The sequence below is a fragment of the Megalobrama amblycephala genome, linkage group LG21 (genome assembly GCF_018812025.1).
Source record: "Megalobrama amblycephala isolate DHTTF-2021 linkage group LG21, ASM1881202v1, whole genome shotgun sequence".
NCBI lineage: Eukaryota > Metazoa > Chordata > Actinopteri > Cypriniformes > Xenocyprididae > Megalobrama > Megalobrama amblycephala.
This window is the reverse complement of record NC_063064.1, coordinates 20134400-20160990: the sequence shown is the minus strand read 5'-3', so window position 1 is coordinate 20160990 and position 26591 is coordinate 20134400. Positions and strand designations below refer to the sequence as shown.

The 26591-nt window shown below is 38.4% G+C and overlaps 2 protein-coding genes and 2 long non-coding RNA genes across 6 annotated transcripts in view; 3 read left to right on the top strand and 1 right to left on the bottom strand.

The window, feature by feature from the left end:
* Window positions 1-14494, top strand: part of cdkl5 (cyclin-dependent kinase-like 5) — a 33995-nt gene extending 19501 nt beyond the window's left edge. Inside the window, exons 7-19 of one of the 3 annotated variants that reach the window (XM_048172567.1) lie at window positions 182-241; window positions 1235-1325; window positions 3398-3587; window positions 5283-5363; window positions 5549-5715; window positions 5999-7100; window positions 7485-7586; window positions 8303-8408; window positions 9116-9239; window positions 9854-9959; window positions 10584-10706; window positions 12731-12946; window positions 13534-14494. In XM_048172567.1, the coding sequence (XP_048028524.1) occupies window positions 182-241; window positions 1235-1325; window positions 3398-3587; window positions 5283-5363; window positions 5549-5715; window positions 5999-7100; window positions 7485-7586; window positions 8303-8408; window positions 9116-9239; window positions 9854-9959; window positions 10584-10706; window positions 12731-12946; window positions 13534-13911 (2846 nt within the window). In that variant the 3' untranslated portion in view covers window positions 13912-14494. The remainder of the gene's footprint in view (window positions 1-181; window positions 242-1234; window positions 1326-3397; window positions 3588-5282; window positions 5364-5548; window positions 5716-5998; window positions 7101-7484; window positions 7587-8302; window positions 8409-9115; window positions 9240-9853; window positions 9960-10583; window positions 10707-12730; window positions 12947-13533) is intronic. The other 2 variants (XM_048172568.1, XM_048172569.1) reach the window with 2 other exon arrangements.
* LOC125256514 lies at window positions 168-25195 on the bottom strand. The gene is made up of 7 exons (XR_007182125.1): window positions 25060-25195; window positions 24153-24225; window positions 23483-23622; window positions 23146-23329; window positions 21988-22151; window positions 19439-19545; window positions 168-356 (listed from the first exon to the last, which is right to left on the bottom strand). It is a non-coding gene; the product is annotated as an uncharacterized LOC125256514 (long non-coding RNA).
* Window positions 16652-24194, top strand: rs1a (retinoschisin 1a). The gene is made up of 6 exons (XM_048172570.1): window positions 16652-19053; window positions 19301-19326; window positions 19404-19527; window positions 21977-22118; window positions 23112-23307; window positions 23497-24194. The coding sequence occupies exons 1-6, from the start codon at window positions 18999-19001 to the stop codon at window positions 23647-23649; spliced, it is 696 nt and encodes a 231-aa protein (XP_048028527.1). The 5' UTR covers window positions 16652-18998; the 3' UTR covers window positions 23650-24194.
* Window positions 24605-25375, top strand: LOC125256513. The gene is made up of 2 exons (XR_007182124.1): window positions 24605-25007; window positions 25095-25375. It is a non-coding gene; the product is annotated as an uncharacterized LOC125256513 (long non-coding RNA).
* Window positions 25376-26591: the final 1216 nt, after the last annotated feature.

Sequence of the window (26591 nt, the reverse complement as noted above, 5' to 3'; positions counted from 1 at the left end):
AAGGAAGTTGTGATTTAAAGATCATTAGGAATCAAATATGATAAGATCTGTCATGGCTTTATTTTATGTCATTTTCAACATTCCTTATTTATTGCTCGTGTAATCTTTGCGTACAAAATGGAGTCGTGAACACAAATTGAGCTTACTAAGAAAATATCCATCCTTTTTATCTAATCTGCAGATATCAAGCCTGAAAATCTCCTCATCAGCGCCAATGATATCCTGAAGCTGTGTGATTTTGGTGAGCAGAGGCTTTCACTCGTCTGATTCAGGACCCGCCACCCCCATATTCACACTGATCTCTCTCGCTGAATGCTTGGTCTCCTTTCCAGGCGTCATGAGTCCCGCTGTGACGTCTTAAAACAAAAAAAAGATCTGAAATTGGATTTGAGTGGAAGGGAATTAAAGAGTTTTTGTCCAAATCACACAGTATGGAAAGGTTTTAGTGAAAGCGCTTATTCTCTGTAATGCAAATTTTAAGTTGATTTTGGGTCGTCCCAGATATATGATTTCATAGACTGAAATGGAAGACGACTGAAATACCCACTCTTATCACAGAAAAGGACATTGTTAGCAGTGTAGGGGAGTAACTTATTCATTTTCCATTTTTTTTTTCAAAGAGTAGTGCAGATTGTGAATTATAAATTAAGGTGATATAATTATATTAATTAACAATATAGACACATTATATGAATATATTTTTAGAATAATTATAAATGTCATCATATATTTTATGTATTAGCAATATTATCTCCTGAAATAACTTTGAACTTGCCTAGTAGCTTCAATATAGTTAAATACTCTTTGTTTTTTCAAAATGATAACTTAATTGTAATTTAAATTATGAGTAGCTTGTAGCTTGAGAATCGGCTTCAAAGTAGCTTCCCCAGCACTGGCTGGTAGTATTGTGAATCTAGAAGATACAATCAAAACACAGGCTGTCATCTCCGTACCTGATAAATCACATATTGTACTTCCCAGCCTCCAGGTTCTGCTCCTGATGGAATGTATATATTATTCACTCAGGGTTAAATTTTGCCTCCACACTGAATGCCATGGAAATTGAGAATGACTCACTCTACAGGCTTCTCTCTAAGACTTTTATTTTTAGAGGGAAGAATATGGCAAGATTAATTAAGATCTCTGAATGTTGTGCGCAGTCTTGCTCATGCCAAAATACCTTTTCGCTTTCCTCTTTCCCTTCATCTGTCTATCCGGGCTGGTCACCCCCTAGGCTTTGCCCGCAATCTCTCGGAAGGCAGCGATGCTAACTACACTGAGTATGTGGCGACCAGGTGGTACCGCTCACCTGAACTGCTCCTGGGGTAAGTCCTGATATATGTACTTCCTGCTCTATTTTCAAGGGGATTTCTAGTACACCTTGTTTCCAGAGACATAATATCTGAAAAATGAAAAATAATCTTTTCTGTAAAGCCAAAAGGCATGAAAAAATCAAATCCTCCTCAAACACAAGTGCTAATATGCATTGAGGGCACATCCTTTTTAAAAATGTTGATTTGATATATCCATTAGATGTGACATCAGGAGTGAGGTGCATGATTATTTGTCCTTGTCTCCATTGAAGCGTTATTTTCTAGTGTGTGCCACTAGACTAGATGAATGCAGTGGAACATTTTTTGAAACTCTCACCATTTAAATTCCACCCACACAAATATTCTCTCCCTCCCTCTTGCTGTTAGTGCAAAGATCTGTGTCTCAGTGTTATGTCTATCTATCTGCCTCTGTCTCTGCATGCATCTCTCCTCATCCCTCTTTCATTATTAAGGGTGCCATTGTTCAAACTTAGAGTTAGGGATTTGAACAAAACCTTAACTCTAAGCATGACAGTTTGGTGTGTAAATCTACAGACGCTACAGACATGAATGTGCAGCTTTGAAAAGTATTGCTATTACTTTTCTAAGCAATCAGATTTATGATTTTTGCACTTCAGATGATAAAACGGGTGAAAAAAAATCCTTAGACCAAAGGCCCCTTTCACACCAAGGACAATATCGATAAAGATATCATTTTATAAATAGCAGAGTTCACATCACAACTATAACGATAACGGCACAGAGAAACAATATCATTGGAATCACTTTCACGAGGATTTTTTTTCCAGCTGATGAACGATAAAAACATTGACAGCCAATCAGAATCCATCCTGCTTTAAAGAGTGCAAGCATTTCAGTTACCAGAAAACATAACTGCAGCATGTGCTTATAATAAACAGAACAATATTGTGTGTTGGTGCGGACGCTGTTATGGTCATCTTTAAGGTTATCGTTCTTGGTCTAAATGGTACTTTACTTTGAAGGAGCTATATTTAGGGAAACTGTATCACAGAAACATCAAGTTAGAATGCTATCCTATCTGTTTAGTAGCCATGGTATTTTCACTTAGGATGCAGAATCTTTTCAAATTTTAAGTCAAGAATTAAAATAGGACATTTCTGAGAATGTCCCTGCTGAGAACATTATAGTGACTTGGTGTGGGCTCTTTTGTCTTTGGCCAGTAAGCAATCATCTCTCTAGCAACCCATCAGATCTCCTTAGCAATCACAAAGCATTATTCTAAAAAAAAAAAAAAAAAAAAAATCTTTGGAACATCATAGCAACTGCATAGCAACACCATAGAAACCACCCAGAACACCTTAACAACTACAAAGCAACATTTTAAAAAATGCTCTGAACATCATAGCAACCGAGTAACAATACCCTAGAAACCTCCCCAGCAACCACCTAGCAACACCTTAGAAACTGCCCTGAACAACCTAGCAGTGCCCTTGAAACCACTCTGAACAACTTAGCAACCACAAAACATGCTAAAAACCCTCTGAACATCAAAGCAACCAAATAGCAACACCCTATAGAAACCACACAGAACATACTAGTAACACCATAAAAACAACCCTGAACACTCTAGCAATACCCTATATAGAAACCACCCAGAGAATCTTAAAAAAAAAAAAAAACTAGCAACACCCTAGAAATAACCCTGAACACCTTAGCACCTTAATACCCTAGAAACCACCCAAGCAACATCCTCAGAAATCACTCAGAACATCTTAGCAATCACAAAGCAACATGCTAAAAAATGCCCCTCTAAATGCCATAACAACTGCATAGCAACACCCTGGCAACCATCTTCATCTCTCTACTCTGGTGACGGTAGCTTTTCCAAGGGCAAGCACTGTACATTTTCTTAGGAAAACTGTTTTTTGTCTTGTGTCTGTCAATGAAAGACAAAAACAATCAAACTATTTTACTAATATAGTTGTTTAAACAGCTTGAATGTTTAAACGATATGTATTTGAAATAAAAATTATCGATAAGGAATTGGAAAACTCAAATGAAGGTCATTACTTGACTTATATTTGTCTTCTTGGCTCTCGCAGAGCTCCATACGGGAAGGCGGTGGACATGTGGTCAGTGGGGTGTATTTTGGGAGAACTGAGTGATGGGCAGCCCCTGTTTCCAGGCGAGAGTGAAATCGACCAGCTCTTCACTATTCAAAAGGTGTTGGGTCCCTTACCACCAGAGCAGATGAAGCTGTTCTACAACAACCCTCGTTTCGCCGGACTAAGAGTAAGGACCTGTCTTCTGATTCACTCCTCTGTCCTGTTCTGCGTTTTCCTCTCCTCGCCTCTTCTCTCCTCTCCTTTCCTATGGCACGGATCCCAGTATTCTGAATAAGTGGCTGCCTATGACTCATGTATCGCTGTGTGCCAGTGTGAAACACAACTGGCTTTGCCTTGACAGGGCTGATCACAGTACATAATATTCACACACATGCACATAGACTCACACATGCAGTACATACCCTCAAAAAGTATTTGGACATTTTCGACACTCAAGACACATTTTAAATTATGTTTTGTTATCATAGGTGGCATCTACAAAAAAATTAATGATGCTAGACCTTTTCTTTTCTTAGCCATATTTTCAATTAATTTTCACCCTGTAGGCATTCGTTTTGCAGTAAAGACTAGCTGACTATATATTATCTAGCTAATTACCTTGCTGCTTATAAATAGATGAATATGAAAGTTTACATTTTTTATCTTACTTGTAGATTAGCTTAAAGATACGAAATCTAGCCCATTAAAGAAAGTCAGCCTATAATTGGTATGTTGCCATACAGTGTATTTAAAGGTAAGGCTTTATTTTGATGGTCCACTTTAGACACTCTACTAACTATAAGTAACATTGCAAGTACATATCAACTAACTCTCATTAGAGCATTAGTATACTGTCTGCTTAATATCTGCTTACACTTTATTTTGATGCTCCCCCAATTACATGTCAACTTATTCTACTAACCCGAACCTTAACAACTAACCTTAACCTAAGGGTAGGGACACACCAAATCGAAGCCAAAGAACTAGCACGATAAACGCAGACTTTGTTGTCAATCTTGCATCACCTGCGTCAGGGCAAAAAAACTGCACTACAGTCGACTGTCAGCCAGCATGCGTGTTCTGCGTCTGCATGTAAGGAGACCGCTTTTCATGTATATTGTCTATATTCATAATTCAGAAAGGGAGACCGGTGTTGTGCTGAATTTCGACCCCCTGCCAAATTATTACCCCTCTCATTGAAGTTGCTACCTGATTGCTTAATCTTAATCCCACCCCTAATCCTAACCCCTTTCCCTACTCCTAAACCTACCAATACTAGGGGGGTAATAATCTGGCAGGGGGTCAAAATTTGGCACAACACCGGCACTGCAGGCTGCAGATATACAAACTGTAAACAACATTAATTCTGATCACTTTCTATATTCCACTCGGCTCACGTTAATATTAAACATTCGCCCAGGAACACTCAGGTACATGGTGTAAAATTAGAACAGCCTTCTGTCTGTACCACCTTGACTTGTTTGCTCATTGTTTTGCTATTATTCTCATGCTTCAACAGCAAAGTCAGTTTTTTCAGCACATAGAATCGGTCTCGGGCTGTCGGGTTCCGACTAGAGCCAACAGTGCAGAACACACCGGGAAAACTTAGTCGGCCGACACTTAAAAATGGTCTGACATTGCCCGACGGCCAATCATCACCTTGGTGTGTCCCGGGCTTAACAGTCTACTACAGTCTACTAATACTCTAATGAGAGTTATTTGACATGCAGTTGCGAAGTTACTTATAGTTAGTAGAATTTCACCGCTTAATGCATTTAACCAAAGTATTCCATATTCGTAATGAAATATGCAATTCTTCTGCTCTATTCTTTAGTTCTCCCTCTGTCTGCATTTAACTATGTATTATATGTTTTTGTGACAGTTTCCTTCTGTAAGTCATCCTCAGACGCTTGATAGAAGGTACCTTGGCATTATCAATGGACTCATGTTGGATTTAATGAAGGTAAAGCAGTCTGCAACACTCATTAGAGAACATGGTTGTGGTCTATTTGGTGTGGATTTATTTTAAAATTAACTGCAGATGTCATATTACCCCCAAGTGCAAAGTGTTATCTAAGACTGACTTTGAATGGGTTTTTATTGTTCTACAGTGGCATGCCTCTCCTCATTCTCTTTTCACTGTATCAGAACCTGCTGTGCCTGAACCCCACCGAACGCTTTCTGACAGAACAGTGTCTGAACCACCCAGTGTTTCAGGGTCTGAGAGGGCCGGAGCGGCCAGCTGCCCCATCACCCACCCCACCTCGCTCCTCGAAGAGAAAACCATACCACGGAGACAACACCATACCCAGCCGGTCAGTAATTGCTACTTCTATATACTAGGTTAAAGGTGAGATGTGTTATTTTCGTGCAAATAGAGGCAGCATATGCAATTGTCAAAATGATGATTGTTTCATAACATGTTTCCCAAGTAAGAAAGTAAGTAGGGACGAGATATTATGAAGGCAAGACAGAAAGACCTACCACCCAATGGTACTGCACTCCTTCAATATCATTTAAAAATCACCCCAGGATGTAACTCTTGATTTTGGTTGAAAGAATGTCCAGAATATAAACATTTCGTGTTTATCCCTATAGGAGCCACGGCAGTAAGAGTTCAGGTCACCGGCGCGCTAACAGCAAGGACTGCTCGTCTCTCCCGCGCCATGAGGACCTCCACCGGAGCACCGACAGCTTCTTGAACGGCAGCAACATGCCAACCTCATCCACCCTGAGTCCCACGCTACACCCCAAGAGCTACCAGGCCCAGACCCTGAGCCGCTCAGCCTCTTGCAGCAAAGATCTGGCCAACAACAACCTTCCGCACCTCCTCAGCCCTAAAGACTCGAAGGGAAAGACTGAGTTTGATTTCAACCTGGGGCCTAAAGTTGGAGGTGCCACTGTAGGAGGGGACACCTCTACAGGCAAGTACCTCAAGTCGTCCAAATCAGGCCGCCACTCATCCTTCCTGGAAGGGAAGACCAGCACGCTGCAGTCTGGGGACAAGCACAGTCGCCATAACTACATGGAATCCTCGCACGGATCCATGCCTTCCACGTCCTCCTCCAAAAGCTCCTCGTCTTTCCTCAGCCTGTCCAAGAGTCATGGGGCGCTGAATGATGCCAAGTCCGTGAACAATCTCGCAGAGACACGACTCCACCTGGACGATCCCATGGTGGGATCGGGCTCAGGTTCCCGCTACTTCCCGTCCAGCTGTCTAGATCTAAACGCAGCTCCTGGCAGCCCCAGAGGTGAACGGCACGCTGGGGCGGAGCGGCAGGGCCACAGCCCTAGTGGCAGAGGAAACACGCGCCTAGAAGGGGGCACTCTAGACTCGCGACGTTCTTCAGGACGGAAAAAGACGCCGGATGAACCGAAGGCTTCTGACACTCTGGACCCAAGCAGGGCCGCAGGAGCAGGGGGCCATCCACACAATCTGCCCTCACCACATGAATCCTATCCTTATGGTCTCGGCTACACCAGCCCGTTCTCCTCGCAGCAGCGACCTCATCGCCACTCCATGTACGTGCGTAGAGAGCGACACCGGCCGCACGGCCAGGAGACGAATTTGGTGGTCGGGCAGGGAGTGCCAACGCGTGCCAGCAGCCTACAGCTCCTCTCGCCGCAGCTCCAGCATCGCACACTCCCACGCCACAACACCAGTTCCTCCCGAGAAGAACTCACGCAAGATCTGAGCAGGGTCAGTGACCTGCTCTCGTTTTATCTCCGTGTCCTGTGGTGTATTAGGCGGTGATCTCGCTAAAATGCTAATCTCTGTTGGTTCCTTTGATTAGCATTTGAGGATACTCTCTTATCTATGTGTCCATCTTTGTCCGAATATTGTTTTTTCCCAAATTTTCTCTACCATTCGCAAACAGCAATAATACAAAAAGGGCTTGTTCGCCATAATAATTTCAGGAGATTCGATTGTGATATGCTTGCGTGTGTGGATGTGATCTAATTTAAGATATGGCTCTTCTGCATCCTGCATTCATGCATTTTGTTTCATTCTATCTGATTATTACATGCACACTCCCAGTGTCTCCCAGTGTCTGCTTATTTTGCTGTGTGTTTATGTCTGCAGAATGACCAGTCTCCCAAAGAGAAGCCTCATTCTCGCCCCCCGATTAAAGATTCTACGAGGGACAACACAGCTTCCTTCCACTCACAACGCCCAAAAAACGAGGTCCGAGGTCTCAACAGGACCCTCAGAACGCATCCATTCACACTCTCACAAGATGCTATTGTTTTTCATGCCGCTTTGTTTTTTTTTTTTTTTAATGCATTGATCATAAAAGCAAATCACATTTAGCTTTCAGACCATTGATATGGATGTTTTGTAAATGTTCATGTCACTACATTAACTGCTAGCTCCTGTCTTCAGCATTAAATATCTAGGTTCTCAATTAAAGGGACAGTTCACACATAAAAAAATAATTTTTTTGTCATTATTAACGCACCATCATGTTGTTCTAAATTTGACTTTCTTTTTTCTGTGATATAAATTATACTCTTTTTCCATGCAATTACAATGTAGGGAAATAATCTTTCAAGCTTCAGAAAGGAAACAAAATTAAAAAGTGATTCATATGGCATATATACAGCATATTTTCTATGCCTTACAATAGTGGAATAAACTGAAATTCCAAAGCCAAAATTCTTTGCTTCTGTGTTCCATTGGAGAAAGAAAGTCACACAGGTTTAGAATGATACGAAAGTGAGTAAATGATGACAGAAATTTCATTTTTGAGTGAACTATCCATTTAACCTCTGTTTCTTTTTTCTTAATCATTCCTTTTTCCCCAAGCAAATATTCAGTTACAGTAAAACACTATGTACAGAAAGTTGTAGGAACTACAGTCTCATACTGTCCTGTAGTGTGACCATCCTCTTGTAACTCAGGCTGGGATGTACCATGACACTCATATGGAGGATGGAACCTCGTCCAAGGAGAACAGAATCATCTACAGTGACTCGATGCCTCGTAGAGTGGGAAGTTTTTACAGAGGTACCCTAAAAATGAACTCTGTGAAAAACAAGATGCTAAGTTGTTGTTTTAATCTGTGCATTTTGATAATTCTTAAAATACCATGCATGACTACTGTTTTGAAAAGCATATGTTGGGGTGTTAGGATGGGATTCTGGTGTGCTGGTTTGTTCCTAACTAAAAAACTTTCAATTTTTATGTACACAATGGTTTAAATGTTTGGAGTCAGTAAGATTTTTTTTTTTTAATGTTTTTGAAAGAAGACTCATGCTCACTGAGGCTGCATTTATGTGACCAAAGATTAGTTAAAAACAGTAATATTTTGAAATATCATGACAATTTAAAATAACTGTTTTCTTAAAATGTAATATATTCCTGTGATGGCAAAGCTGAATTTTCAGTATTATTATTCCAGTCATCCAGAAATCATTCTAATATGCTGGTTTGGTGCTCAAGAAACATTTTTATATTATTGTTGAAAAACAGCTGTACTTTTGTGAAAACCATTATACATTTTTTTTTGTTTTTCCAAAAGTACAGCATTTTGTTAAAATGATTGTGTCCTTCCTGAATAAAAGTATTAATTTCTTAATAATAATAAATAATAATAAAAAACTGACCCCAAACTTTTGAACGCTAGTGTATGTATGTATTTATTTATTTGTGGAGTAATAATATTTGAGTTAAGCTCTGATTCTAGCTTTTATTTGTTCTGTCCTTTTGTGCAGTCCCCTCTCCTCGACCTGACAACTCGTTCCATGAAAGCGCCGGACAGAGCCGAGTGCCAGCGGTGGCGGCAGAAAGCACAGCCATGACGAACCACCCTAAACGTCAGACCAATTTTGACCCCTGGTGAGCACACACGCTTGTTGAGGCAGCACACCCTCAATCGAGACAAATAAATCAGTCTGTGCCCATATACATCCACTGTTAGATGAAATGCTTTGATAAGCTGGAAGTGACAACATGAAATATTTGGCTTCAAATGAAAAACTAGAAACTCAAGGTAAAAATATGTAGTGTTCTCAACGGTATTGAGATGTCTGGCAACAGTGGGTGCAGAAAATAATAAAGCATGCCCATTTCGCATTCTTTCTAAATTCAACAAACCTGGTCATAGGCAGAAATGTATGATAATTTTAGTGTGTTTTTATTGATTTGCTTTCATAATCCAGTTCTCAGATAATATGGCTGTTCATTTCTTATGTAATAGGGTCAGTCTTAAAAAAGACATCAAAAACATGTCTGTTCTATTTCACCATCAAACACATGAACAAAAAATGCTTTAAAAAAAAAAAAAGTCTGGATTTTCATGTCTGTATTATGACATTTTTATGTTTTATTTGAAAATTTAGACAGGAAATGTGCTTTTCTATTTTATTTTATTTTTTTATTTTTTTTGAAGTTTGACCCAGAGCTCTTTGCATTTCTTTGTGAGATTCAACTTTTAATGATTTCATTTCTAGGAATAATTCAGAGGCCATGGTCATGAACCCACCCGAGGTCCCTAAACAAAAAGAAAAACAAGGTTTCTTTCGAGCCATAAAGAAGAAAAAGAAGAAGTCACAGCCGGTAAGAATGTCCCATTCATTCATTTACTCATTACATTTCTCTTTTTCAACTGTCAAAAATGGTATCAAATGCAGTAAGGAGAGAGTAATGCTTTAGCCAGGAGACCTTTTTTGTGTGTGCATTTTTTTTAATTATTATTATTTCACATGTATACGTGTTGCTTAGCTGCTGTGTTTGTGTATGTCTGTCTGCTAGTCATTGAACTTAAATGATGTATGTTATACACAAGGTAGAAGTATAAGATAGAGGAATACTGTCTCCCTTTATGGCTTAAATTGATAGACAACCTTTACCCTCTTAGCGTTCAGTGTGAAAAGGAAGGTGAATTGGGCGTATCATCCCAAAAAGTAGGCCGTCCACTTGTTTTATTGTCCAATTAATGCCCAACAGAATCCAACATGACTCTCAGTGCAGTTCAGTGCCTTCAGTAGTATTTCCCCATAATAGCCATATGGAGACCATTACAGACCCGAGCAGCATGTGTGTGGCAGAATCTGCCTCTACTGTGCTCTGACCACAAATATTGAGCCAGAGGACCGTATGTTCATCTGCTGTATTCAACAACAAAAGATGTTTGGTGTTAATAGAATGAGCTACTGGGGTTTTGTGCGTCTTATATTGCAGACGGACGGCAACGCGGGAAGGAACCCGAGCATCAAGAAAAGCCTTTTCCCCCTCTTTAACTCAAAGAATAGCTTAAAGCATAACTCTTCTGTCAAAGTGCTCCCTGTTGTCCCGCAGCCCATGGTATTGCTCTCATAAAACCGTGCCGCTCTACCAAATAAACACATCTCCATTGCATGTCATGCTAAATGTTATAGGTGTTCTATGACTGGATGTCTTTTTGTCGTTTTTAGATATTTTTTTTTTTTCCAGAGCCATTTTTTAACAAGTAAAACATCAGGTCCAGATCTATGTTAATGTGTATTTTCATTCTAGCAACTGCTAGATAGATGCAGTTTCAAAAATTGTGGGTAAATCTAAGGGGCTGTTTACACGACACTGTTTTCAACTAAAAACGGAAAACTTTATATATGTTTTGGCCGTTCATTTACATGACAACAACGTTTGGGGGGTCTGAAAATGCAAACTTTTGAAAACAAGATTCAAAGTGCAAGTTTTTGAAAACAATACCTTTATCGTCTTCATGTAAACTACAAAAACGTGAATTTCTGAAAACTGTGACGTCATGCACATGTGTATTACCTGTTCAGACTATAGGCTGATTTTTATTTATGTGAAAAGTCGCTGTTTGGATTTTAATAGGCAAATACTTAAGAATCTATGAATGGATCATTATTACAGTGATGATTATGTTTCTAGCATGTTATATGTTTAGCAATGGTTCTTTTAACCCTTAAAGATGGAGTGTGTAGCTTTTCATTTCTTAAACAACCATGTAGGAAGACACATCATGGCCATAGGGTTAAAATTGTGAAAGAATGGTTCAGAGAGCATGAAGAATCATTTTCACACATGAATTGTCACCTCCGAGTCCAGACCTTAATTTCACTGAAAGTCTTTGGGATGTGCTGGAGTAGACTTTACAGAGTGCTCACCTCTTGCATTGTCAAGACAAGATCTTGATCAAAAAATGATGCACCTCTTGATAGAAATAACATCACAACGTTTATTTCCATAGAGATGTGCATCATGTTTTGGTCAAGATCTTGTATTGACAATGCAAGAGGTGAGCACTCTGTAAAGTCTACTCCAGCACATCCCAAAAACTTACACTGAGGTTAATGATCCATTCATAGACGATTAAGTATTTGCCTATTACAATCCAAACAGTGACTTTTTTTTTTGGCCGGGAAGTGTATAATATAGTGTATATATATATGCACATCTGCCTCAATAAATATATTTTCATTCTAGGGCTTTTTCCCTCAAAGGATACGAATGAAAATACATTTAATGTGTCAGATGAGTAAATCATAGAAAATTACCAAAAAGAATTAGTTATTTCGTGTTATTTTTACATAATTAATTGTGCTAATGTGTAAATTAATATATTCAATTTTAATTTACAGCCAAAACCTAAATAAGCCTAATTCATCTTTGCACACACCACACGCATTTAATTTATGGGCTCAATAGCTGGCGGCACAGACAAACTTAGTTTAATATTCCATGTTGTCTTATATAATAAATCATTGATAATGAATTTCAGACCACATTAGGTCAAGAAATTAGTTTTTTAGTTGTTGAAGTAACAGATCTGGTACTGTGTGTTTTACACATCATCGCTTAGGTTACTGCTAGCATCGCAAAAGCATCAGCATGTGTTCTGTTAGATGCATGTTAGACCTCATGACCGTCTTTAGCAGCGCCTGCTCAAAGAGGATGCACGTTTTCTCATCTACCATTCTCCGAACCAGAGAGAGAGTAGGAGAAGTGGTCAAAAATGTCTTCAAACATACAAACTCTGTCTTCTGTACACACACACTTAAAAACACTTGCACATTTTGGTACAAAAGGTCGGAAACTGGGCACGTCCCGAAACAGCTCTTTATATATCTTCAATAATCCATCTTCTCCGGAAACAGCTGGTCATTGGAATTAAATCCTTTTTTAATTCTTAAATTATTTCTGTCATAAACAAATGGAGGCTGTGAGCTGGTTCGCAGGGCTGTATTCTGGAACGTTTCCAGTCTTCTGGCCTAATGCACGTGATTATGGGTGAACTTTTGTTGAGAGAGGCGGAAATTGTACATAAATCCCAACGTTCAGGTGATTTCACTGGTTTTGTGGTTTGATCTGTGTGCCAGGTTCCTAGTGAGGCCCAGCAGGAGCAGCTAGTGATACAGAGACCAGTCAAATCTTCGTCTCATCACAGCAGTCGACACCGCAACCGAGATCGCGACCGGGAACGTGACCTGGAAAGGGACAGGGAGCGTGATCGGGATCGAAACCGTGAGAGGGATCGCGATCGTGATAGGGACAACACTTGGCCGCCTGAAAAGCAGCCAGATGTGCAGCCTCAGGTAAGAAAAACTTCAGACCATCTGATAGTAAAATCTGTTTGTTTGTTCTTGCTGTTCAAAAGTGTGGGGTCAGTAAGGTTTTTCAGAAAAACATTCCAGGATTTTTTCCATATAGTGGACTTCAACAGTTCAAACTGGAGTTTCAAAGGGCTGTACACGATCCCAGCCAAGGAATAAGGGTATTATCTAGCGAAACGATGGTCATTTTCTTAAAAAAAAAAAAAAATACAAATTTATATACTTTTTCACTATAAATGCTCGTCTTTCACTAGCTTATTCCTCAGCTGTGATCGCGTAAAGCCCTTTGAAGCTGCATTTAAACTGCAATTTGGAGAAAATATACGGAGAAAAATCCAGGAATGTTTTCCTCAAAAACCTTAATTTCTTTTCGACTGAAGAAAGAAAGACAAAAACATCTTGGATGACATGGGGTGAGTAAATTATAAGGAAATTTTAATTCTGAAGTGAACTAATCCTTTAATGCATCCTTGCTGAATATGTGTATCCATTAACTTCCCTGATCTTTTTTTATGATTGCAAACCCAAACACACAGACTTGAATTTTTAATCTTGCTTCCCCGTTTCAGAACCAGCCTCTGAAATCCCTGCGGAAGCTCCTACACCTCTCCTCTCCTGCTACGTCCAATCAGCCCCCACCTCCGGATCGCTCGGCAGAACTGCGCTTCCAGCCCATTCCCAACCCCCCTACCAAAGGGAACCTGAACGAGGTCAGAGGGCACCCAGCAGGCAGCGTCACCCCCAATACCAAGAGCCGCAAACCCCACAACTACCCTTTGCCAGGGCAGATCGAGTCCAGCTGGCACGTCTCCGCTCTGAATCGGGCCGAGGGCGCACCGTACCCAGACCAAATGGCAAACAAAGGTGGGCAGAACGGTATCGGCTTTACCAGAGCCGCTCGCGCGAGAATGCCGAACCTCAACGATCTGAAAGAAACGGCTCTTTAGAGGAGGAGGACCCCTTGTGGCCTCTAGTGTACTTGGTTTCTCCTTTTCCTTCCTGGCTACCTATGGAATGCTATTGTTCATACAGTGGTACACAATGCCACTTCTGGCCAGAAGGTGGCAATAGTTATGTCTCAGATTTGTTTTTTAAAGCATCCACATTTGATAGAATTTGTATTATTGTTCATTACATCTGGGTTCAGTTTTCTGTTGAATATATCTTATTGACGATGATATGAATCTATGTATTTGTATATGGAAACTTAGGGATGGGGACACAAAAAAAAATCTGTGGAATTGTAAGAGCTTTAGTTTATACACGAGAATGTATAAATATTTAATGTGTAATAATTCTATATTTCATGGAGATTATTTAATGAATTATTGGTGTGTTAATAGTTATAATGTACAGAGTGCATTTTATGGTTGTAACAAAAGTACTTATTGTTTCTGAATTATTTTCCTCTCTTTATCGAGCATTGTTTTCTGATATGAATTCTCAGTGCAGATTAGGTCTATATTTCACACTCATACTGCAGGTTATTGAATCATCCCTATATAAAACATACAACTGATGCTTCCTAAACAGGTTCGGTGTTACTTTTCATGCGAGACCATTAAATCAACGTCCCGTGATGGCTATTTGTCTCACTTTACCTGTAGCCGGTGTCTTACAATGTTTCCCATGAGCTTGGCATTCAAAACAGGATACTAACCTAAACACTGAGATCAGATAGTGCTTGTATTTGGCGTCAGTTCATTAAAGCCCAGATCCCTGAAGAGCTGGATTTCCTGTGAATAATGAATTTCAGCAGAGGCCCCTAGGGCCTCTCCGTGTCTCCCTCTGCGATCCAGACCCCACCAGCTGGTGAATAAGTGTGACTTTGCCTGTGGCACGAGCGAGAGTTTACAAGCAGCTTTGCTCAAGGTTGTGAGAGTTAAGTCTGTATCTCCGTCCTGACGTGACTTCCAGCGGTCGCTTGGCGGGGATTCGGGTGCATGTGCGCATGATTCATTTAACAAACTGAATAACTGGCGGTTTTATTTTAATCCGTTTAACGGCATGTTTTTGAAGAGATAAAAGCATTGCCTCGGGACCTGGTAAAAGGGTTTCAAAGACGTAATGCAGTTATTGATCTGTTAGCGGGGAGCGCAGGTGGGAGACGCGGTGAGATTTTTGAGTGGCCCCTGAAACGCAGCACATTTCCATTCAGGCTTTCGCTTTACATTTCATCAAATTATATTTTACAAATACAGTTTGAAATTAGATGGATATAAAATATGCAAAATAGCTGTATTATTAAGGATTCCTGGCATTTGAATACCAATGCAAACAGAGCAATATAGCATGACTTTGAGGTGAATTTAACATCCTTCATAGAGTTGCTTCTGAGTATTACATTTTTATTTATTTACATTTATTATCATGACAGGCACTTTGCTCAACGACTGAAGTTGCTCATAAAATCCCCCCCAAAGAGACAGAGCATTTTCAGTAACTCTAGTGAAATATGTTCTTCAATATTTTTACGAAAACGTTTCTTTTTGGTTTTTGAAATGGTATTGTTTCAATGGTGCACTTTAAACAGACATTTCTCACAGGTGTTTGTGTTGATATGGTGTTTGATTAAAACTTCTACCTTATCTACCTACAGTACATGAGCTCTGTCTTTCACAGGACTGGATTAAGATTATTCATGTTCAAGTTACGCATTCAAGTACAGTCTATACAGTATTGTTTAGGATTATAGGCATTTACATCAAAAAGTCATGTTTTTTATCTGTTCTTATATCTCTGTTGATTCTGTTGTCTCAGCACTATTTCAGTGTGCTATGCGTAGATAATTTTCAGCAACAGCAATCAGGTTCAGTCGTTATGTTCAGTTATGTTCTGCTGTGTTGTCTTTCATGGTTAAACTGCCATGCAACTGTTGATTTTTATTTTGTGGGAAGAGATGGTGAATCTTTTCTATGCTCGTTCAAAAAGTTTGAAAGTCACTTTCTGGAACTTCTTGTTTCCTTGTTGAGTATTTTCAGGTTACTTTTAGTGACATGAAACACTTTGTTCCTGAGTAATGCGGTCTGCTGATTTTCCTTTTGAGAGTATTTCATCCTTCCCGAGTATTAGAATGTGATTCCATCACTACTGGATTAACACCTTGTCCATAAATGCTCTGACATCCTTTAATCTGCAGTACGTTGGCACAGTCTGTCTCCGCGGTGCCAGGTAATCCTCCCATCAGCCAGCTGTTAGGACTGCCAAGATAAACAGTTTGGTTGTCGCCAGCTGTGGTGAGGTCGTCTGTGAGTGGTAATCTATGACCAGCCTTGTTAACCCACTACAAAACATGTAGAATGTCACTGATTCTGAATTTGAATTTGTTTTGATTTTGATATACTGTCACTTTTCTTTTTTTACTTTTAAATTGACTGGTGTGGAATCATGCTAACAGAAGATCAGGGCAAAACATGCCACTATACTAGAGTACTAAAATATTATGAAAGCGTGTTTTAAGTGTTCAAATAGCAAACTGATCTCCCAAGGGCTGCGTCTACCAACATTTTTGTCAAAATGGAGCCTGATAGTCGTGTGATCTAGCCAGGGTGAATATACAGTACCGGTTTAAAGTTTGGGGTCAGTTGTTGTTTTTTTGAAAGAAATGAATACTTTTATTCAGCAAGGATGGATTCAATTGATCAAATGTGACATTAAAGACATTTATAATGTTCTCTTTCTATTTCAAATAAATGCTTTTGAACTTTCCATTCAACAAAGAATCCTGAAAAGAAAAAATGTATCATGGTTTCCACAAAAATAATAAAAAAAGTAGCACAACTGTTTTTAACATTGATAATAATAAGAAATGGAAAAATTAACTGTGGAAAATTCAGCTTACATTTTAAAATATATAAAAAAGAAAACTTATTTTAAATTGTAATAATATTTTGCAATATTACTATTTTTACTGTATTTTGATCAAATAAATGCAGCCTTGGTAAGCATAAGAGACTTCTTTCAAAAACCCCAAACTTTTGAACGGTAATGTAGGTGAAGTGGATTTTTCTGAACATTGTTAGCCATTTGGAACCTAATATTAATGTAATGACACTGACAAATTGTGTCCCACTTTACCTTCATTCACCTTAGATGACTGAATGAGCAGGGTTTTGACTGCCTTAAATGTATGCTGAAGGATATTGTGAAGGTGTTTCTGAGTGTTTCTTGGTTCACTGCCATACTGAAGTATACCTGCAGGTACTGACAACTCATCTGTCATGGTTTAATAGCCATAGACAGCTTGTCTTATATTGGCTTGTAGCATCTATCATCCAAAGAGGATGCCCATTTACTTTTCATTGTCAGCTGTTGAATGCAGCGATATAAACATTCAGGTTCATCCCACAGAATAGATGAAATATATTAGACAATTAGTCAGTATTCGTTGACTCTCACATTTGCGTATGGCTGTTCGTTTTCTCTTTTTTTTTTTTCTCTCTCTCTCTCTGGCTTGGCAATGAGTAAAAGCTGTGTCCTTTTAGAATGTAATGTATTTAACTCTTTTATCAGTTTACCAGTTACGTCTGCATAAGAATGTAAGCCTTTAATGCAAATAAGGCTCAGTTTGCATCTTTCATGGTTATCGAAAACAGGTCTCTCTTTTCTACTTTAGACATTTCATAATGTTTATTCCACCTTTAAGTATTGAAATCACTGCCACATTTTGTGTCTAAAGCAGTTGTTGTGCCAATTAAAGCCATTGTGAAGTCTTGCAAGGCCAAAGGTTTACAATCTATCAGGAACAAAAGCGTTTATTCTGTCATGTGAGCATTCAATTTGTCTGTTCCATGAGATGTATATCTGTCATTCTCTTTATTTTAGTGGACTGACTTCTGAGTCTGTCATAGAATGTACTTAGAAAGACATCTGTTTTTGTTTTATTTAAATGTTAAGACTGTTCCTATTATACGTTGAACTGTTTTGCTGAGTTTTCGCAGTCTGTTTGAATCCTGTTTGCTGAATTGAGAACATGGTCCATCCCCAAATTGTATTACCCTTTCTGCTTGACAGGATTGACATGAACAATATACAACAGTTGTCAATACAACCAACCAATCAGAATGTGACTTCCATTTAGACAACAGCCATCACTTTGGATACATCTATCAGGCCCGCGCAGATCTTCAATGTTCTTTCAATGTCCCTCACTGCTAAAATTTTGAAATGTTCCTTTCGGTTACCAATAAGTGTCTTGTATTTTTTGTTATGTGTAACATGCTTTTACCTATCCTAAAATCACCACATATAATGTGAAAAAAGTCTGCAGTTCCCATCTGGGCCTGCTTCTATCCAATCGATTGAGTCTGTAAACGGAAAGTTATTTGCTTATAACTTTTTCATCACCAATGCACAACATTTAGCTCAAACATAATCATCACCACTCACTCAGCACTTTGTCTATGTCTTTTGTGAAGACTATTTGTCTGTGTGTTCTCTTTAGGGTACAAGTGGGAAACAGCACCCTAACGTTGTTTGATTTAAGTCCAGGCATGTCTGACTCCAACAGCGTTTATAATGTATATTCCGCTGTAATTAATAACAATTAAAACAATGTCTACCCAACTATGTTCTAGCATGCATCATTTCATTGCAAACACCGACACAAAACGATGGAGGCCGGTAAATAATAAATGGATAATTATCGCAGCAATTACAGAAGAAAAACGACACTGAAAAGAAAGAAACCAACCTTCGACTTGTCTCTCCATGAAATGGCATATTGTATGTAGTGATTTGCATCAACAGATTGCCAGGGAAGTTGAATTGAGTTAATTGTATGCATTGAACCATTAACTGGGTCACAGAAGGTGATCGTCCCGCTTTATAATCTGGGATCGTTTGGCTATTTCTCTCTTTTTTAACAGACAAGGGTCGGACTAGGATGTGAACAATTTCAAACTAGCTTTTAGCAGTAAAGGGAGGAGCTTTGAGATAAAGGGCATTAGATAAGGCCATTAGTGCTCCGTGGATTACAGTAATCCAGCCCCTTTAATATCAGTGCGGTGGTCCACCACTCGAAAAATAAACCATCATGGAGTACAGACTGCAGAACACGTTACTGTTAGCCATCCTGCTGGTGTCTGAAGGTATGTTCCATTATTTTCACTAATTTAGCAGAAATTATTTCACAGAAAATGATTACATTTTTAAAAAGTGCATCAGATTTAAATAAAATAAACACTGAAAAATATGTTAACGATAAACTAAATATGATTGTGAATTATAGTTGTATAATGTGAATTTAAATCTTAGTAAATTCTATTCAACCTGTATTAACAGTTCATTTAGCCTAATGAGATAATAAAAGTCTTTTACTCTTCCACATTTTCCCAGGTTTTGTTGGGTTACAAGCGCAAGAGGTAATTAAAAACATTTGATATTGGCATAAAGACAATTAAAAGACAAGATATTGATAACTATGTTGATATGTGCTTAGGATGGCGAGGGCAACGACACATGGGCTGAGAAAACCTGCAAGTGTGACTGCGATGAATCCTCTAGCAAACTGCTTTCCAAAGGTTCTTCATCAAGTTGGTCGCAGGAGATGGACTGCATGCCAGGTAAGAAAGAGAAACGGTCTGAATGAAATATGAGAGAGAAAAAAAAAAGCATTTAATAGAATGTAATAAGCACTTATTGTGACAGTGTTAATGTGAGTGTTTTGTAGGCTTCTCATCATTTGTCCTAGTTTTGGATGATCTCCGCTCTGCCACTATGAAGTGTTTTGATTCAAAACGTGTGTCAAACAAATATAAATGAATCATTTTCCTTCATTACCTAAATAGGACAGTTAACCGTTTTCACTGGCTGAGGGTGAATTGTGAATCAAATACCACTGAAATCCTTTATGCTCGATTTGTCAGGAGAGTGAAACTTCTGAATGGGGCTTTGCACTAACATTACTCTTTGGGAATTGAGATGGATGGATTGGTTAGCACTAGCTGGTGCCCTTTGGAAACAGAAGGCAGGACATGTGCGAATGAGCTGGCTCCCGGACAAGCCCCCGCCTGCAGCGGTGCAAAAAGTCATTAATCATTTGGTTGCAGCTTCACCTGGGCCATGTGTGCCATCACCGCATCCCATTGGCACACCACCACAGGGCAGACATGCTCCATTAACACAGACCAGCTTGTGTTCTGAGTCCTCTGAGAATTATGTGTTAGAATCAAATGAAAGGGAGGAAAGTTGAGATGAAAAAATAAATGAAAGGCTTAAGAATCACAGTGATGGACAGGATGCAGGTTCATAGTCCCATTATGTTGACCCTTAAAGGGATAGTTCACCCAAAAATGAAAATTCTGTCATCATTTACTCCCCCTCAAGTTGTTCCAAACCTGTATAAATTTCTTTGTTCTGCTGTACACAAAGGGAGATATTTGGAAGAATGTTTGTAACCAAGCAGAACTCGCCCCTCCATTGATTACCATAGTATTTTTTTTACTACTGTGGTAGTCAATGGGGGGCGAGATGTGCTTGGTTACAAACATTCTTCCAAATATCTTCCTTTGTGTACAGCAGAACAAAGAAATTTGTTGAACAAAATTGGAACAACTTGAGGGCGAGTAGATTAAAGATTTTTGAGTGAATTGTCCCTTTAAGTGTTGACTTTTGCAGACATTTTTAAAGACACTTTTTCTCTAAAAAAGAAGAAATTCAGATCAAAGTTCATGATTTCTCAATCAGAATGCCTTTTATTTTCATCTGATTTCATTCAAATCAAAACCAGAGGAGGGTACACTCAAAAAAATGAACTTTCACTGTTGTTAGTTTCACTCAAACCACCCTTGTTCACATTACTTAAAAAACTCATGTAACTACATGAACGTAATTTAACTGTGTTGTTTCTACTAAAATTGAGTATTGTCAGCTTTACTTAGTAAGTGTTTGTTCAGTCAACTTAACATTGCTGTGTGAAACACACACATTATTGTTGACATAACTAACTGTGCACTGGATCCATAGTTCCCAGCATGCTTTGCAAGGGACTGCATTAGGAGAGTAAATTTAAGGATTAAAGTGTTATTTTATGTGTTTTTCAGTAAAGGGAAAGATGTTGTTAGTTTATGTTAGTGTTTAATGTTCAGTTATGTTGGACATTTAGAGTAGTTTCTGTAATGTTTTTGAATTTTGTGGTTACCATCATGCAGAAGAGTGTCGCCTGTGTTTAGGCTGTGCGCACTCATATACGCATGTTTATAGGATGAAATTCCTGCTCTCAATTCAATTGAGTTTGTTCAATTAGTTATTTTTTTGAATGCATTTTGGGGTGAGGGGCTGCATTCTGATATGTTGTATCCTTTTTATTTAAATTATTATTAAAAAAAAAATAATAATAACGTAATCAACATAACATTATTAAGTAAACTGCACATATAAATATTATGTAACAGTGACATTCAAATGATTTGTATTTACTCAAAGAAATTTTGTCAGCCTTACTTAAATTTCTTTTGTTCATTCAACTAAATAGTTTTTTGTAAAAATTACTCAATATTGTTGCATGGAACCACTTGACACTTATTTTTTAAGTAAATCCAACAATTCATTTTTTTGAGTGTATGTCAAAAAGAGTATCCTATATCCTTGAAAAGAGGGACTGTTATATAAAAACATTGATGTAGGACTGGAGCTTAAGTGTGGAACGTGACCATCTGTCAACCTAAAGTCTTAATGGATGTTGATCTTTCACTATGGGGAACTAAAGCTTTTGGGATTGTAAAGTCACGAGTGGAAGCACAGAATTACAGAGCTGCCAGATTAGCGCTTTGTCCATTTCCCTTTTTATAACAGCCGGACAAAGAAATCTCTCTGATCGCATGACTAATGTTTCATTAAGCCCTCTGTCAGACATGTCGGACATCCTGCAGGCTCTTGTTGAATGGGCCTGTCCACATTTTAGTGATTCAAAGTCAGAAACCCTGAACTGAACCGATGCATATTTATAATTTCACTTCAAATTATATGCAAAGAAAATCTATTCTCAATGTCTATTCTTAATTTACTGTCCAGAGTGTCCCTACCATAAGCCCCTGGGTTTTGAGGCAGGATCTGTGACTTCAGATCAGATGAGCTGCTCTAATGAAGACCAGTACACAGGCTGGTTCTCCTCCTGGATTGCAAGCAAGGCAAGGCTCAACAGCCAAGGATTTGGGTGAGTTCTTTGAAATACTGCTCAGTATGGTGACTGTAAGAAAGAAAGTCTTGTCTTTTCAGTTAAATTGAATAAAATACAGTTAAATAAACTTTTTTGACAGATGTTACTGCTGATTTCACATGTTCCTCAAACAATTTAACTTTGTTAAAAATTTTACAAAATAAAAGTAAAAACAATCTAAATACTAAATGCTTATTATTTGCGGTTGTAAATAAAACAAAGATCATTGGATTACTTTTTCAGTCTTTATACTTTAAAATTTCACATTTAATTCAATGTGTTACTTGCCGTTTCTTTGTAAATATTTGTGAAATTTCTGAGTGAAAATTGTTTCTACACCATTTATTTTTTTCAGTGTACTAAGTGCAAACTACATTAGGTGAATGGCCTGCCATGTTTTAGGCAATTTATTTCCATTCATTTAGTTGTTTTAAAAAGTGCTATATAAATAAATGTTTACTTACACTACTGTTCAAAAGTTTGGAGTCAGTAAGAATTTTTTTTTAAAGAAATTAATACTTTTATTCAGCAAGTATGCATTAAATTGATCCAAAGTGACAGTAAAGACATTTAAAAAAAAAATCTATTTCATAAATGCTGTTATATAATGAACTTTCTAATGATCAAAAATCCTTTATATATAAATATTAAGCAGCACAACTGTTTTCAAGATTGATAATAATAATAAATGTTTCTTGAGCACCAAATCATCATATTAGAATGATTTCTGAAGGATCATGTGACACTGAAGACTGGAGTAATGATGCTGAAAATTCAGCTTTGACATCAAAGAATTAAAATACATTTAAAATATATTAAAACAGAAAACAGTTATTTTAAATTGCAATAATATTTCACAATATTATAAGCTTTGGTTTGAAAAAAATCTTACTGACCCCAAACTTTTGAATGCTATACTTATTGAAACATACTGTTGACCAGCAGTTTTAGAGATTTCAGTCTTAAAGAGACTTTGACTATATGTCCCAGCTGTGCCTGGCTGTCTAAGTTCCAGGATACTAACCAGTGGCTTCAGATTGACCTGAAGTTGGTCAAAGTGGTTTCTGGGATCCTGACCCAGGGGCGCTGTGACTCTGATGAGTGGGTAACCAAGTACTCTGTGCAGTACCGCACCAATGAGAAACTCAACTGGATCTACTATAAGGACCAAACTGGAAACAACAGGGTAAGAAGACAAACAGCCCATCCTGGAATAAGGGTTCAAGACAAAAATCACTTTGCCTATTTATTTGAAGGATTACATAATCATTGTCACTGTAATTATAGTATTGCAACTTGTAAAGATGGCACTGAAGTATCTAATTCAGTCTAGTCCATGGTTTTATGTTTTCTACACTTACTTGTTTTCCCTCAGGTGTTCTATGGAAACTCTGACCGTTCTTCCACAGTCCAGAACCTGCTGCGTCCACCTATCGTAGCACGTTACATCCGTATCATCCCTCTTGGCTGGCACACTCGCATCGCCATCCGTATGGAGCTGCTACTATGCACGAATAAATGCACCTGATCTGGAACACTCCAGAAAAGCCATACCCAACTATTTCCTGTACTGCCCCCTTTCTTGTATCACAACATGCCAAAGTGAACATCACTGCATAAACTCACTGCACTTGTTTCTATTTTATGGTATTTTCAAGGAGGAAATTATCAGTAGAATTGTGTTAGTTACATTTATTTGTGTTAAAGATGTTTTCCTTTTCTCTTTACATTTTTTTTCCCTGTCATTTTGTATTCGATTCATGTACAAAAATGTTTTTTTGCTTTGGCAAATCAGATATAAAAGAGGGTATCTGGTGCAAGCTGAGGCCAGAGGCGGCAACTTTGGTAATATGGCTAAACCAGAGGTTAGCTTATCTGGAGAGAGGTGGGGAGATCTTGTGGAGTTGTACTGAATGTTGTTATTGTGTGATCTGATGTGGTTTGTGATGGTGATGTAGGGTATTTTATTCCCACTGTTATGTCCAATTCCTTTTTGTGAGCCTATATTGATTAATTGTATTTGTGGCTTACCTGAGAAACAACACCCTTGAATAAAGAACGTCTCTCTGTGTACATTGTGTATGTCCAACAGTTCATTTGGATACTATACAAAAATAATTTTTAAAAAATTAATATGTAAATATACATAAAAATTGTCAATATATAAAAATGTATATGAATGGGAATGTGATAGAGGCACAAAATGTATCAGTACATGCACAGGATGATTCAACATCCAATATAAGGGGAAATAATCATTTGCTGATATGAAACATTTGCATCATATTTTATGCATTTTTAAATATTTTTTTTATTATAATAATTTAATTAATTGCTATATAATATAAACATATAATTTAATTGTAATAAAAAAGTGATGTTGAAAAATAAATATGTTTAAAATGCCATTTTACTGGATTCATATAGTATTTAATAATTATTTTAAAATAATAACAAATACATCATGCCCTCATAGTGTTTAGCCCCTTTTCGAAAGGTGTCATCTAAACCCAGTGGTCTAATACTTTTGTTAGATACTTACTTTTGTACTTTAAAAAAAAAAGTACTGAAATGAGATTAAGATAAGGTTCATGGCTGCAATGGTAAATTGCGCTTTCAGTGGAAGCCATTTCTAGTTTAGTTATTATTTGACCCAGTGCGCATGCGCTCACGTCAAATTGAGAAGGCATGCACCTGCTTGTTAGTCATTAGGGGACTGATTACAAATACCTTAAATTGTAGTTTCGCTTCAGCGACTGTTGTATACTCTCTGCCCTATCCGTCATGAAAGCGCCTGGTCTTAAAAGCAAGCGGTGCACTGCATCTAGAAGCTCCATATCAAGAACCAGAGGACACGCTGCGTTCATGTACACGGCCCGACAACAGGTGTGTTTTATAGGTCCACAAATAAATAACTAAACATTTGTTGAAAATTTACCTGAAATGGCTGCACATAAAACAACTGAATTCCAGTCAGCAGTAAGAAGCGTCCATGAGTCCAGGGGCGTAAGCAGATATTTGCTGCAGAGAGTGGGGTCAGAGGCCGCGCGTCTCTCCTGTTTCAGCCGCCACAGAATCGTCACGCGGAGGGAGATTCTGGAGGCCTGGAATCAACTGAGACGCCGCAGAAATCCCGCTGCGCTGGCTGGCGCCTGAACCTTGAAACTTTTTAGTTTAAGCTTTTAATGTATATAACAATTTTAGCTGATTTTGTAAATATTTATTTGTTGAAATAATAAAATCATTTTGCTTAATTTCACGTGTAGAGTCTCTATCTACCTTTTTAAATCGCGTGACTAACTTCCTGTCGTCAAAGATTGACAAACCAATAGAATTTGAATGTGAGCTGTTAGGGTTAGTTCACCCAAAAATGAAAATTCTGTCACTTATTACTTGCCCTCATGCCGTTTCACACCCGTAAGACCTTTGTTCATCTTCGGAACACAAATTAAGATTGTTTTAGTTGAAATCCCTATGAAGGCCTCACGGAGCCAACGGATTTCAACTAAAATATCTTAATCTGTGTTCCGAAGATGAACGAAGGTCTTACGGGTGTGGAACGGCATAAGGGTAAGTAATATGACAGAATTTTCGTTTTTGGGTGAACTAACCCTTTAAGACATTGTTGATGAAATCCAATGGCTCAGTGAGGCCTCCATAGACCGCAATGCCATTCAAACTCTCAAGGTCCATAAAGGTACTAAAAACATATTTGAAACGGTTCATTTGAGTTCAGTGGTTCTAAATATTATAAAGCGACAAGAATATACTTTTTGTGTGCCAAAAAAACAAAATGATGACTTCAACAATATCTAATGATGGCCGATTTCAAAACACTGCTTCATGAAGCTTCTGAGCTTTATGAATCTTTTGTTTCAAATTAGTGATTCGGATCACCAATCAAACGGTTAAAAACTGGGCTGCGTTCCAGTTTGGTTTTTAAATGCCCTTCCCTAGCTAACTTCCCTCGGTCTCGTTGACTCGGATGTACGTCATTGCTTACGTTGCACGAGTGCCCACTTCTGGCGGAACCTTTGCAATGGGCTGAACTGGAACGTCCTAAGCCATGCAATGTCAACTGGTGGCCCGCGGGCCAAATCCGGCCCGCCAGAGATTTCCATCCGGCCCCCAGAATAATACTGAATTCAGGAATAGCCTTGTAAGAGGAAAAAGTTTAGGGCTGGTCCGAATACCATTTTTTGAGCTTCGAAGCTTCGGTAGAAATGAACATCGACTATTTGAAGCTTCGGAGAGAGGGGCTGAACATATTTTTCTCTCTAATAAAGGCAGGAATCTGTGTCTGTATGTCCGTTTGCATTTTTATTATTTCGAGAACCGTTCATCCAATCGACTTCACAAGGGAGTGCAGTGTCGCATTTGGTGCAATATAGATGGACACGCGAGACGCGACACATTCAGAATTAATAAACTTTTAGTAAACTACAGTCAGAACAGCGCGAGCGGGAAGCG

Excerpts from the sequence above, each read along its gene's own strand:
- rs1a (XM_048172570.1), top strand. The coding sequence starts at position 18,999 with ATGGAGTACAGACTGCAGAACACGTTACTGTTAGCCATCCTGCTGGTG. Across the intron at positions 22,119-23,111 it reads CTCAACAGCCAAGGATTTGG|CTGTGCCTGGCTGTCTAAGT; the intron begins GTGAGTTCTTTG and ends TATATGTCCCAG. Across the intron at positions 23,308-23,496 it reads ACCAAACTGGAAACAACAGG|GTGTTCTATGGAAACTCTGA; the intron begins GTAAGAAGACAA and ends GTTTTCCCTCAG.